This window comes from Perissodus microlepis, chromosome 17 (assembly GCF_051167445.1).
Source record: "Perissodus microlepis isolate ML-2025 ecotype Zambia chromosome 17, ASM5116744v1, whole genome shotgun sequence".
In the NCBI taxonomy this organism is placed as follows: domain Eukaryota; kingdom Metazoa; phylum Chordata; class Actinopteri; order Cichliformes; family Cichlidae; genus Perissodus; species Perissodus microlepis.
The window spans coordinates 37,031,874-37,046,814 of NC_140477.1; the positions used below are offsets into that span (position 1 = coordinate 37,031,874).

At 44.6% G+C, this 14,941-nt stretch overlaps 1 protein-coding gene across 1 annotated transcript; it reads right to left on the minus strand.

The window, feature by feature from the left end:
* Positions 1–392: 392 nt before the first annotated feature.
* Positions 393–12,377, minus strand: adm2a (adrenomedullin 2a). Its single transcript, XM_084910117.1, has 3 exons — positions 11,936–12,377; positions 11,439–11,693; positions 393–5,557 (listed from the first exon to the last, which is right to left on the minus strand). The coding sequence occupies exons 2-3, from the start codon at positions 11,528–11,530 to the stop codon at positions 5,146–5,148; spliced, it is 504 nt and encodes a 167-aa protein (XP_084766243.1). The 5' UTR covers positions 11,531–11,693; positions 11,936–12,377; the 3' UTR covers positions 393–5,145.
* Between the last annotated feature and the right edge of the window lie 2,564 nt (positions 12,378–14,941).

Sequence of the window (14,941 nt, forward strand, 5' to 3'; positions counted from 1 at the left end):
CCCCCGGGCCTCGGACCGGTACCGGTCCATGAGTCGTTTGGTACCGGGCCGCGAGAGTTGAGGCTCAGGTGTGAAATGTATGGTTTTCAGGGTTTTTATAGGTTTTCAGCGTTATTTTGTTATCGTTTTTATCATTAACTTGGTTTTCCTGGGTCTTTTCACGTGTGTTATGAATAAATCTCCTTTTTTCGGTACCGGTACTAGTTTTATTTTGTTGTATTTATCCGCGACACATTAAAGGCCGGTCCGTGAAAATATTGTCGGGCATAAACCGGTCCGTGGCGCAAAAAAGGTTGGAGACCGCTGCTCTACAGGGCCAACACAGAGGCTGCATCCACACTAGCGTTTTCAGTCGTTTTCACTGAGTTGTGCGTCCACATTGAAACGGCCGAAAACGCTTCATCTAGTCCTGCGCATGCGTGAAGCGCAAGAAGATTCGGCCTGCCTCATTTCTGCCTGCTGCTTATTTACTTTCCGGCTTTTGAAACGTGGCGGCAGAATGTCGATGAAAAGCACCGAGTTCTTTAAATGGACTAACAATGAGCTGGAGTTGTTGCTGCGAGTAACACAAAGGTACAACGTTGCCAAAGCATTTAAAGAAAAGCACGTACAGACTGATATTAATCTTTAACAGGGCTGTCAAACAAAACAACTGCTGTATAATGCCCTCTGCTCTCTGTGTTTAATTGGTCACATGACTGCATCACATGACTAACGTTTGTCATCGTTTTAGAAAGGCTCCGGGTTCGCTGTCCACACTGCGACGTGAAAACGGCGTCTTCAAATGTATCCGCTTGGAGAGCGTTTTCAAAACGCTGTGATTTCCTTGAGCAAAAACGCCGTTTACGTGTGGACGGGAGGCCAAAACGCAGAGAAAACGATGTGTTTTCAAACGAAAGTGTATCAGTGTGGACGTAGCCAGAGACAACCATTCACACTCACACCTATGGCCAATTTACACACTAACTGCAGGTCTGAGGACTGGAAGGAAGCTGCGGTACCCAGAAAGAAGGCATGCAGGAGGACACAACTCCACGTAGAAAGGTCAGATGGTGGAAGAAGAAATATGTATTTCTAATTTGAACGGCCTTATAAATGCGCCAGTGTTGACCCCGCTGTCCTCTCAGTTTGGGAAACTTGAGCGTTAGCACATTATCATTAAGATGAAGAGCTCACAACACATACAAATGGACTGGTTTTCTACTCTCCCAGAGCACTCAAAGATCTTTATACAACATGCACCATTCACGAGTCTATCAGAGAGCAACTCAGGGTTACTATCTTACCCAAGTATGCAGGCTGGAGCAGCCAGGAATTGAACCACCAACCTTCCAAACAGTAGATGACCTCCTCTCCTCCTGAACTACAGCCAGTCAGCATGATAAAGGGCCATCCACCCATCCACCCATCCATCCATTCACTTTCCTTTATCCAGTTGAAGTGTGCTGGGCTGCTGACGCCTCCCAGCAGGATAAACCCTAGATCTGATCTGATGCTACATAACTATAACATGATAACATGGTTTCTACAGTCTCCTCTGTAGACTGATAACAATTAAGAGACTTTTTCTACTTTTTCCTCAAACATTATCAGGGTTACTTCCTTTCATCCATCATCCATCCATTACAGGGGACTAGAATCAGTGGCAGCATTCTCTGAGGTAGGATTACCTGCCAGAAGTCAAAGCACGACAGTTGTGTCCAATTCTGGGTGGTTTTTGACCAATCTTTGACTTTTAATGCTCACATCAAGTCTCTGGGCCGCTCTCGTTTTTTCCATTTAAGAAATATTGCTAAACTCAGGACGCTGTCTCTGAGAGCAAACCGGAGATGCTTGTGCACGCTGCCTCCAATCTTTGTGTCAAAGTGCTGCTCTGAGCCTTTCATTGCCTGTTTTCTGTCCTCCACTCAGCTGGGCACCAAATGAACCAATAGCTGGTGTTCTGTTGACCAGCCTCCGCCGTTTGTGACTCATTAACTCTGTGCAGTCATACGACTTCCAGCTGCTATCAGATCATATCCTGATTTCTCAAGGACTGTCCCCCCATAATGATTGACTTTAGTTAGGGCAGATGAGTCAGAACAGCCAGTCGAGGCCATTGCAACATGAGTGGACGACGACACAAAGTGGATATGTGCTGTGGACTTCGTTAACCTAATTGGGATTTTGGAGAGGCACTTTCACAACCTGATGTGACCATCACGTATGTCTTCACATGTTTGAGAAGTGCACACACACAGAGATCATACTGTAACTCACTCCACAGAACACCTTTTTATTTCAAAAGTCAAAAAAACAGTAACAATAAGACTTTACTACAGTTCAGACTTCTTTTCCTACCATGTTTAAGCAGCAGTGGAAAAACTTTGGTGATACACAGACATAAACATACAAAGATAACTTAAATACATGACTTTTTTAAATACTTTGGCTGATTATCTAAATATTCACAGGTGCCCGTGATGCTCACGGTGAAGCCACGTGGAAGGCACTGACATCTTCAAACACATTCGCAGACAGCCACATTTACACAAGTACATCAGGGCTTTTCATAAGTCTGTTACAGGGAGCAAAATTCAAGTTGTGACAAACGTTGGACAGACATGCTTTAAAGTGCTTCCTGTGATCTAAAGAAGATCGGGTGTCTCTCAGATGGAAAACAAGCAAGAACAAACCAGATGTGCCTGTTTGTAACAGAAACACTGTTAACCTCCAATCTGCCTGACTGGCTCTGGATGCTTGCTCTGTGCGGACGTATCAGCGGTCGTGGACAGTTTGCTCATACAGCCCCACATGAAGCAATGTCTGATGTCACAAGAACACACTGCGTTTAAACAAAAGACGTTAAAATACAGGCACCAGGAGCACAGCGATCCAGAGCAGATCAAACACAGGAGATACGTTTCCTGGTAGGCTAGCAGTGCAAACACACACATGTATCGTGTGTGTGTGTGTGTGTGTGTGTGTGTGTGTGTGTGTGTGTGTGTGTGTGTGTGTGTGTGTGTGTGTGTGTGTGAGAGTGACATTCTGAAAAGTACAGAAATCAACCAGGTTGTTTTAGCGTTTGAAAAGCCTTTTAATGATCGGTCACGAGACACTGATTAGCTCCATTACAGCAGAGAGTTGCACCTCAACAAGCCTTTGAACAGATTAAGACCTCTGATTATTGCGACCTGTGACCTCACAGCCCCCACAATTACAGACAGGATTAGCAAAAAAAGAGACTAAATGCAAACATGTAAAAAAGGAGAAAGACATCAGGCTATAAAAGAAGCGCACACTGTAAAGTCGATTTGTCAAGTACTATCAGGTATTTGGTGATTTTAAACTAACAGTGGCCTGTATCCTTTAAAAAGACATAAAGAGTAGCCAAACATATAGTAAAGACTTGGAATAGAGAAATTAAATATATGCTTTACAGTTTTTGTAAGGTTTAACCCAATTCTAGGACTCTTGATGAGGACACCTCGGTTATTTTCAGTCCATCGTCTGCCCACCACTTTGGACGTGAATATAAATAGAGTGAGAGGAAATGTTAGGACTTGTGTTTTTGCTATTTCGTGTACATATTTGAAACTGGGCACTGCTACACCTAACATTTTGGTTGCTCTGGTCCCTCATTACAAAACAGCAATGTAGTCGTAAAGCTTTTGGCCATCATCTCAGGACTAATTTAAACCCATTTAGCCCATTACACATCAACATTAAGGGTGTTTTACCAACTGTAACATGCAGCTGAACTTTTCTTATTCAGTCTTCCTAAAAAAGACTTCACACAGTTGGCATCGAAGACTTGGCTCATGAGCAGATTGCAGGCTTGTACAGCCTCCACTTTAATGAAACACTCAGCAGTTTTCACAGAGGTCCTTCAGTTGGTCCATAAGACGTCCAAAGGAACGTAAAGAAGGTCAAATGAACATTTGTGTTTTTGGTTTTATGAGATCGATCTAGAACTGAAAGCGAATATCGAGCTACGGAGAAACATCAACAGTAACATCTTCGTCCAGACCAAGAGCCCACATCGCTCCGTTACAACTACTCGACAACACTGTAACTATGGGAACATGGGCTTATTTTTACCATTTGCCAAGCCTTTAGTTTCTGCACGTTTGTGTATTTTGCATTAGCGCCGCAGACAGCGGGAGACTTGGAAAGCCCCCCAGCCCCCACCTACCCCTCACATTGTGACTGAACCATTAGGTTTATTAAACTGCTGTCAGTCCAAAGTCCTGATTTCCACAGGGAACTTATGAATCACGTGAAAAGGCTAATATTTCAGACTTGGCTTCCAGCAGGGAGAATGGCAACAGCGGCGTCACAGAGGACTGATCCATGACTCCAAAGTTCACTGTGCTGTGATAGCCAACCAGCCACCGCAGCTCAAAATTGAAAGCGATACTTAGGGGAGTCCGTTTGTTTGCATTCCATCCAAAGCAACAGATGATGACCCTCTCCTCTCTCTGTGGTAAAGTCTTGCTGAATGATGAGTTCGCAGTTCTGAGGCAACTGGAAACTTGCGACCTGCTCCAGGGGTGTCAGTGTTCAATCTGAAATTGCATGTGAGTCCAAAATGAAGACAAAGGGGGCCACAGAAAAGAGGTAAAAGGGTTCACTGAGTCGCCGACGAGTTCTCTAGGAATACATTGGTTCTGACAGGAATCCAGCTCACGCTGCAGCTTCAAATCCACATTAATGGCTTAAGTGTTTGATCAGTGAGCGGCAGGATAACCACTCCTGCGGAGGTCAGTGGGCAGATAGGACCAGGCCGCCGGATGGTGTTGAAGACAAGCCTTCATTCTTATATTAACAGGATTTAAACATCAGCCTGAGATCACTTGGCTTCTTTTGAACGTTCCAGAGGAAGATTCAGAAAGACATCACTAACCCTCAAAGCCAAACTTTCTCATGATGGTGGGAGAAATCAGTTCAGGGGCTTGAAAGAAGATTCAATCAGTCCTGATTTAAAGTTTTAAATCCATATATTGTGCACAAAAATTAGAAGCAACAGTCATCTAAGGCGGGTATAATAAAAGTTATGTACTACATCAAACTCTAATGCAATAACTATCAATAATACATTAAGAAACAATAAATAAATGGAGCAATAGATAGACTTGCTGTGGCTATTTGGAGGTTTTATCGAAGTCATCCAAAGCTGTGGGGGCTCCTGGGATTAATGGGAGAAGAGTCTTCTCTGCCACTCTGGCCAATAAGCTGATAGAGCCTATGGCTGAGGTTCTGCACTTGACAGGTCCCCAGGACGCAACCCACCCGCATCAGTTTGGCATGGTGATGGTTGTGGTGACCCCCTCGTGAGTGGGCATGGCGACGAGCTCTCGGTGCCCGTCGCTCAACCTGCAAAGCCTCGGTGGACCGCGCCCACGCCAAGGCCGGGGAGGCTGTTCTTGCTCCTGATGCCAGTCGCTGTTTCATGAATCCAGGCAGCCGGTTTGGGGATCGGCTCAGGGCTGAAGATGGGACCGTGCTGATGGTCTGGCTTTCTGCAACGGGAGTGTTATCCTCTTTCTGGCCAATGAGTTTGTTGAGAACATCCAACCTGAGGAGAAAAGAGACGTCAGGTGAAAAGCTGTTCTACAGAAGTGAGAGGGATTCAGACTGAAAGTGCACCAGAAACGTGAAACAACTCAAGATAGCATGAGAACATAGAGCAATACTAGCAGCTACACATAACTAAAAGTGTAAGCTAGAAGTTAATGTGTTACATTCTCAGCAGGTAGAATTATGACGCGTTCACGAGACAGTTTTGCAGCTAGCATGCTAATTTGTGCTAACTAGAACTAGCTAAGCCATGAGGAGTTTCTGTTTGTCCAGCTAATTCCAAAAATATCAACTGTGCCAATCACTGCCACGATTGTTAGCACGATCGAGGGCAATGCTAAATCTGCGGACATCTAATTATAGGTGCAATTTGGTAAATAAATATTTTATGCTAGCTTCTGAACACCGCACAGAGCATCCTTCAGCATCTATATCCTTCACAGGACAAGTTAACCTACAAACATGAAAGTTGTAAAGGATCACCCCATCCAACATGTAAAATGTAAAAGATCACACACTTTCTCACGAACTATTGGCAAGATGGACAGCATCAGTGGATACCTCTTGTGTGATTGGTCCGTCTGTACAAACAGTCTCGTGAGAATACACATGGCACTAAATGATGTGTTAAGGTGTGCAGTGTGGCGGACCACTGGCTCAGACATTTTCAGCAAACAGCAGTGGCCGACTCGCCATCTGTTCTTTGTTTGACAAAAACAGTCGCTTCTTCGCTGACCTGTTAGCGCCATGTTTGCGTAGCACGGTGTGACTCAAAATCCCGAGAGAAGTAAAAAGAAACAATGACAGCTCAGTCTCATTTCAGACTGTGGAATAGCTATGTTGGTCCACACACGACGTGGTGCTTGTACGAATAAAGGATGTAGGTGCCTTCATATTTCTGTACCTGTTACCTACTGGACTGCCCCTCTGTGTGACTATCCAAGTGATTTCTCTTTGGTTTTACACACTGTTGTGAAATACTGGTGTTTCTCACTGCTTGGTTTTGCTTTGGCACCAGTAAGGTTTGGGATAAGATCGCTGTTTGGTGAAGAATATCTGGCGTCACAGTGTCAGCTACATCTGTTAAAGCCACAATTTTCATTTCCCAAAGTTGCCAGGATAAATATTTTGCTGTGACACTGGGCTTAACATCATGTTGTGCCTGGATGAACTAAAAAAGGTGGAATCTTTGCCAGAGGTTTACATTTAGGATTAGAATGAATCCATCTTTCGTGTTTGCCTTTCGAAGCAAAGATGGAAAAATAGCTCTGTTTCACCATTTTAATTATAAAACGTGTCTTCCACATGTGAAACGCTAACTCGTGTTATCTTCTCATGAACACTCCCTGCTGAGTTCTCCAAGACTTCACAGCCTGTGGTTGGTTTGAGACTCCTCCCAGAGACGCTAAGTGCAGCTGCTGGCTCACTGTTGGCAGGGCCGGTCGCCTTTAGAGGACCTGCTATCCAACAGTGGCGATGGCTGAATAAATAGTTGCATAATGGTAGGCCGCAGACGGAGGAAAGCACTATTTCCAGGACAGGCCGCAGTCTGCCACAGTGCCACATCATCAAGTTACACCCACATGGTCTGCACGGTGAAAGCTTAAAGCTTATTTGCATAGCTGCAGCGGTGGCCCCACAACAGATCTCATAAACGCATTTACACAACCCAATGACAGGATGTATAGTTTGTATATTTCCATACGGATACTTACTGTAACGCACAGCATTTTCATTGTTTCAGGCTGGTTTTAACAGCAGTGATAATGGATGTGACTGATGCGAGTCTATAGCAGCTGTAATCTGTGGTGCTGATGACTCTTTCTTATTGTATCCTGGATCCAGGAGGACAAAAGTTTAACATAAGAACATCAATCTTTTCTGACTGGGGCTGAAAAATACACTCATGCAGCTGCCATGTGCAATGTTAAGGTGCTGTAGTGATGTAGGCAATAATAACAATCCAACATGCTAACTGCCTCACATCTAAGAAAAGCATCTGGTACCCCATGGCAACCCCCCCTTGCTTTTCCTGGCCAGTAATCCAGCTCTGTTTATTGTGCGCATTAATGAGGTAAAGGGGATTATGTTTTAAACCCAGGAGCAACGCACCGCAGCGTAGGAAAAGCCTTGTGATCAATGACAGCAGTGCCTCCGATTCCCGAGCAAACCATCGGAGCACCTGGTGCACTTAGTTAATGGTCTTGAAAAATAAATATGTGCCCGGGAACAAGCTCTGCGTTTTGGTTGGGCCAACATCACCTGCAGCTGGAACAATGCCTGACCTCCCTGCAGTCTAACCAGTCATACAAACCCTCACACAGGCCTGGACTTACAGGCTCTGCATCTTCAGTTGGTGCATGTCCACATCAGGCATCTGATGTTCTTTATTATAAAAGAAAGTATTAAAGTATTCTGATTTAATTTCATGAAGACAGACAGTGAAGGAGACCTTTGTGTTTGGCAGGAAATCAAAGACGTCCAGGCTTCTGGTTTCTGATGTGTTGCAATATCCCAAGTTTATGGCTTTCAGACACATTTTGCTGATGATTTCATAGGACCTAACAGTTAGATTAAAGGTGAAGCCAGTACCTTTAGATCAGCCGTGTTTCCTTTTCTTCTCTATTAATGACAACGAGCTGTATTAGTTGTTTTAGGAAGTCAAATCTGGGCTGAAGTCTCTGAGCAGATTTGGCCTCCCTGCAAGTCATAGTCTAATCTTAAATTCCAGCCATAGGTCTCATGGAGGGGAAACGAAACATAAACCCAACCCTGAGCCTTCCTAAGATTGGCCCGCAGTAATCCCAACCCTAACACTTCAGATTTAAACCCACTACGTTTCAAACGTACACGTTTACAGATGTTTCAAAGGGAATCAGCCATCCGAGGATGAGGAGCGAAAGCTGACAGAAATCTCTGTGTCTCAATGAAACGAGCTGGGCACTAATTTCTATTGTTCAAGCCTTTTTGGCCTCTGAATAAACTCCAGCCGGTGAATTACATGAACTGATAGATGCCAAGTTATAGTTCACAAACCACATAATTCTGATGGATGTAGACAAGACACTCGTGATCAAAAAGGTGGTTTCTCTTCCCCTCGGAAGCTGCTTTTATTTTCCAAATGCCTTTTTGAGGAACTTAAACCACACACTGATCCTCTTACATGCATGTCTTCTACTCTTACATGACGTACAGTGCATTCATGTGCAGCGGCGTGGCTCTCTGTGTGAGCAGAAACCTGCTCTTTAAGGATGTGAACGTTGGAATTTAGGTCTTAGACATTAATCCACAGCGGAATTCCTGCCGGCAACCTTCTCAACTTCAGCCTGTGTTTGTGCAGATTTACCTTGAGATGCTTGTACTCTACACATACTCCACACCAGCCCTGAGCAAGTTCAGTGTTTACAACAGGCTGCAAATCAAAGTAGATGTATAAGAAGAAGCCTGGGTTGAGGCGCTAAATTTGAAATCATCCCAGAGGAATAAAGGTGGTTTAAAGAGATGCTCAGAATCGAAACATCAAATCTCTGGACCCCAAACCAAGAAACAGTAGAAAGGCTCAGGCCATGCTCTGCGAGGTGTTTTTCTCTGATAGTCATGTTGGTGCTCGGTGAAAACGCGACTATTCGGCCCTGAAATGTTCAGACAAACTTGCAGCCCAACTTATGCACACAGGCTGATCCAGACAAAGCCGGGGCCAAGTGAGTCCATCGAACAAAAGCCTGACCGCAAACCAGCTTCAAAGTCTTCAGTCTGCAAGCAATGAGCTGCTTCCCACTTCCAAAATCTGGACCTAAAGCCGCTTCACTCCTAAAGCCATGTTTAACTTGTCTGGCTGCAGACTATTTTCAACTACAAAAACAGATGTTATGTAAAATGATAATGAGGGGTATGTGTTGCCCGTCTTATGCTTAACAAACAATTTCTCCTCGTTTGGAAAGCGCCTGCTTGGCATTGTTACAACATCTTTTTGTGTCCATATCAGGACACAGAGAGACAATATGGACACAAACACAGGACGTGGAAGGAATGACAGACATCTGAGCTCAAGAGTCCAGCAGACAAAAACATGTGAAGTGGTGGTGTCCGCTGTTATCATGCTGTCAGCTGGTGACAGGAACCGAACAGGATGCGTTAGGAGGGTGTCGAAGTCGCGGTCTGTGAGGCAGACCACTCTGTATCCACTCTGGTAAAAAACCACTTACAGCACAATAGAGCCCAGACTCTTTCCTTTCACCTGCACGTCTCTGTAAGTGGTCAACAACAGCTCAGACGTACTCCACAGTACCTGCAGTGCTCAGCTGCAGGCACTCAGGAGTCCATTTATCTGAGATAATCTAAAAGACAGAAGTCATGAGGAAATGTGACGACTCCTGTTCTTGTTTTGTTATCAGCTTTTTTAAGGCAATAAAACAAGGTTTAATTAACTACACGGAGCTGGAACTGCAGCCTTTAACATTTGTAATGGAGCAGAGGACTGATGGGGGATTACGGAGCCGGCCAGGTGCTGTGCAAACAGAGCTGCCCCTTCTTTGGGTTTCAGCAGCAGCCGTTTGTCCAGATGACAGACACGGCCACAGGAGCGCTTTCCCACCTGGAGGAAAGCTCCACCCTCGGATCCTCTTACACTGGATTAGATTCAAGTGCGTTTTCACATTATGGGAAACAGCAGCTTCTTCCACGGCGCTCGCTTTAAAACTGCAGAATCAGCGCTGGCACAGAGTTACGGCTCCACACCCAACCAGAAGAGGTCGCCCTTCACTGTACCTCATCCACATCCTCAACTATGCAACCCGGCACACTTATTGCCACTGTGACAGAGCTCCCTGCCTCTGACCGGGTGGACGTCTGTTTGCTGCCTCGTGTCTAATGAAATCCTGCTCTGACACCAAAAGAGTGGAAAAGTACAGGTGCCATTCATCCAATCACAATATCCTTTACAATGACCCGTGATGGTATCTACGACTGGGCTATTCAGAATAACAAACTGGTTTTCCCACCTTTGGAAATGACATTTTCCTGCTCGATGTCAGGGAGACCAAACCAAACAAAAGCCCATATGTCAGTGGTTCATCATGTGACACCGAGACGTAAGGCAAGAAGACGAAGAGCTGGGACTAAGGCGAAGTTTGGGGCTTTGGAAAAACATCTGAATTGTTTATAGAAAACAAGCTGAGAGCAACTCTGGGCTCAGTTAACTCACTTTAGTCATGTTTCAGTGGCAGGGTTAAATGTAGGTTAAAGGTCACCTATAGCTGAGGTGTGATTTCTCATCATATCCTTCATAACTGCAAAGATCATTTCGCCTTCTAAAAACACTGAAACTCCAAACTCACGCAGGTCTGTGGGTTTCTGTGGGCTTTGACTGAGATACACTCCGTGTGGATGTGGAACAGCAAAGATAAAGCCACAGCCTTTGACCTTCAAGCGTACACTATCTACTGTCAGGCTGACACACGTTTACACACACTAACCCTCGTGATTCAACGTTTCGCAGTGTGCGTCAGACTCACAGAAGAGTAAATATCAGCGTGTCTTTATTTTGAACTTTAGAGCACGTTATTTATCTCTGTTAGAAAAACGTTTCCAGTGAGAATATGACGCTAATGTTCGAATAAAAACAGTGAAAAGTGTTTGAACTAAACGACGTTACTGACGGGAAAAGTCCCGTCGGGATGTAACGACGTTACAGTCCATTAAAACGTGTTAACAACGCTGATGTTGTGCTTTCTGCCCGATGCAGTGCAGCTATGAACAGTAAGATTTCACTGGCATGCAGCGGCTCCAGCTGCCTTCTTCGCTCCTATCAGACAGTCCAGAGTTGCTCTGTAGGCACTAAAGTAGCACTAATACAGCAGCAGTGCAGCGGTGTGTCCTACCTGTTCGTGCCGGGTCTCTCCTCAGCCGGCAAAGCCTGCTGGAGGGAAAGCAGGCTGATGCAATACACAGTCAGCGGGAAAAGGAACCGCATCTCCGGGCCGACTCCAACTATACACCCTCTTTCTGGGTAGGAGGGGGCGAAGTGACGGACTGGGTGAAGGTTAAATCCCAGGAGTGGGAGGAAAAAATAAATAAATAAATAAAAAGTGTGATAATGTGTCCAAGGTAGGCGGATTGGAGACTGCAGATGGAACCTTTAGGGGGAAAGTAAATAATGGGTCAATCTGCTGCCAATAAAACAAATATATATTTTAAAAAAGCACGACAGTGTGAACGTTCATAGCACCAGTCAAACTGATGCACCAAGAACTTTACTTTATGCTAAAACAAATGTCCCAAAACTGCAAACTATAAATCCATAAAGTCACCGTGAAGTCCTGCCTGTTGTTTTATATTTGTTTTTATTTTACATAAAATAAGCAAAGACTAGTCTCACCTTTTAGGCAATTAGAGCTCAGAGGGAGGATTTAGTTCCCACGAATCCAAACGTGTTGGTCAAGATCAAGTTCTCCGGTTCTCTGAGCTCCGGGTGATATTGTGGGTTTAAATACTGAGAAGGCGGAGTTCACTGCCTCTATTCCTGGTGGGCAATTTTCAGAAAGGTGCTGGGAGGGTATAATATGCTAAACTCGGGAAATCCAGCGTTGATATGGTACACAAACCCATCCCACTGCTAATCCTTTATAAACGAAAATCACAAGAAGCGCTCGCTTGTGTTTGAGTCCCAGTTCTCATGTCCTTCTATAAAAGATGCTGCTGGATGTGACAAAGAACAGAGCACTTACAGCTTTAAGTTAAAGGTCCTAGAAGCTGAACACCAGACACCTTTTGTGCTAAACATCTGCTATCAGTACTTCAAAGCTAAAAATGGCACCGTGAACTTTAACTTGACGCACAGCTGTGAGCTAACAAGTAACCAGCACTAACACCATCACCCAGAACTTCATGCTATCATAATCCACCACGTGCACGCGCAGGAAAATGCCTCACGTTTGCATGAATTTCTCAAGCAGTCAAACCCTCCTCTTCACCTTATCACCGCCCTCAGCCCGCGTGTGTGAAGCAGATAGAAAGAGATGCGGGAATCTTCACAGACTCTCCGCTTCGCTGGTAAGTCAGGCTATCGCGAAGCGGCACTAACACATTTTCCACACGTGAATATTTCCTTCACACACTTTATTGCTGCTGGTGTCTGTTCCTGGTAGGAAGCACGCGTGGTTTTATTTGGGTTATTCGGCAGATGCTGTAATTTTCGGTTGTATTTTGTAATCTCTTACAGTTCTATGTCACAAGTCTAAACATGCATCCTACAACTCTGCAGAATGACTCAGATGAATCCTGTGAAGATTATTCCACCTCATTAGGCAGGATTGCTGTCCAAGTCCCCTCCTACTATTCTTTGTCGGCCTGATGCTAATTCATACACCTGATGCTGCCTCAGAGGCAGTTGCGCAACTTTCGTTTCCAAGAAGGCGCGATGAGAGGATCCACGTAGAAACAGAGACAGGACAGAAAAAGCAGAGACTCCGCGAGGAATTCGGAGATGTAATGTTTGTTGTTTCGCCCTTTTGCTGATGTCAGAATCCTCTCAGGCTCATAACCTCTGCATCTAAATAAACACGGACACAGAAAAACACAATAAGCACTTGGATAGAAAGAGTGCGCATAGCTGCTTTTTGCCAATGTTTCCAGCTCAGCGTGTAGAATCTTCTCTCCGGATGCAAAATGTTTAATTCTGAAGACACAAGCTGGACATTATGACATGTTTGTGGAAAACATGAAATACTGCGAAACAAATCATGAAAAATGTGTGTTAAACGACTCCTGCCTGAATCATCCCAGTGCTGTACTTGTGGTTAGCACACCGTCATTGCTTTTTGTTTTTACTGTCTGTTCTTATTTTTAATGCTTTTTCAGTTATGAGAATAAAGTTGGTTTTCATTTCTTGGGGTTTTAAAAAGAGAAGCATTAAATATGCCATGTCCAGTTTCATAGTAAGTAGATAAATCTTGAAAAGACTCTCGAAATGTCCAGAGAACAACAGCAAGTTGTGCCACAAGGCTTTCAGTGTCAAAGATCACACAGGAAAATCAGATGACTCCAGCTGACTCTATGACTCTCCTGCACTGTAATCATAAGCCACGAGTTTCCATCTATTTTCTAACCGCTTACTTTATCCAGTTATGTGTCACCGAGGGGCTGCGGCCTATCCAAGCTACACCCTGGACAGGTCCCCAGTCCATCAGGGGGCTGACACACAGAGAAGGCCAAGCACACAGGCACACACATCTACTGCCAACTTAGGAACACGCGTTAAACTAACAAACAGGGATGTGCACTTAGGAAGAAGACGGGAACCTGATCAAACATATGCAGGAACAGGAGCACACAGCTCAGCTGCCCAGATTAGAGGATTAAAGGAGCCAATATCTCCCATACTGACCTCTCCTCATTGCCTCTCTGTTCAAGTCAGTTCAATTTTAATTATATAGAACCCAACATTCACCTCAGGGTGCTTTTTAATGTAAAGTAGACCCTAAAATAACACATACAGAGAAAACTCGACAATCATATGACCCCCTATGAGCAAGCAGTTTGGCAACAGTAGGAAGGAAAAACTCCCCCAAGGTCTTAAATAATCAGGCCCCATCTTATCTTAATGACCTTGTAGTACCATATCACCCTATTAGAGCACTTGGCTCTCGCTCTGCAGGCCTACTTGTTGTTCCTAGAGTATTTAACAGTAGAATGGGAGGCAGAGCCTTCAGTTTTCAGGCCCCTCTTCTGTGGAACCAGCTTCCAGTTTGGATTCAGGAGACAGAAACTATCTCTACTTTCAAGATTAGGCTTCAAACTTTCCTTTTTGCTAAAGCATATAGTTAGGGCTGGACCAGGTGACCCTGAATCCTCCCTTAGTTGCGTCACAGTTTGCCTAGACTGCTGGGGGCTGGGGAGTGTTTCTTCTTCATCCAGTTTTCTCACTCTCTGTGTTTATTCATCAGTTATTATTATTCTCTGGCTCTCTTCCACAGCCTGTTTTGTCCTGCCCCCCTAATGAATTGGTCGTGTTTCTGCAGTACATCCCACAGATGCTCAATTTCATTAACATTTAGGGATTTGTGAGGCCAAGTGAAGACACTGAAATCTTTGTCTCGATTGTAAAACCATTTCTGAATGTTTCCTTGCGGTGAAGTAGAGCATATCCTCACGTTGGAAGAGGCTACTGCCATAAAGGTGTTTAGGAAGATGGTACATTTCAAAGTGTGATCACAGCAGAACATTGTCCAGAGCCCCGCGCTGCCTGCATACGTTTGTGAATGTCACATATCGACCTGATAGAAAAATGTGATTGACTGGAGTCCATCAGCTTCTTTACTGGTCCAGCTGTGTGTGCTTCTTGAGGTTTTCCAGTAATCTGGGCTACAGTAACTCTTTTGTTGGA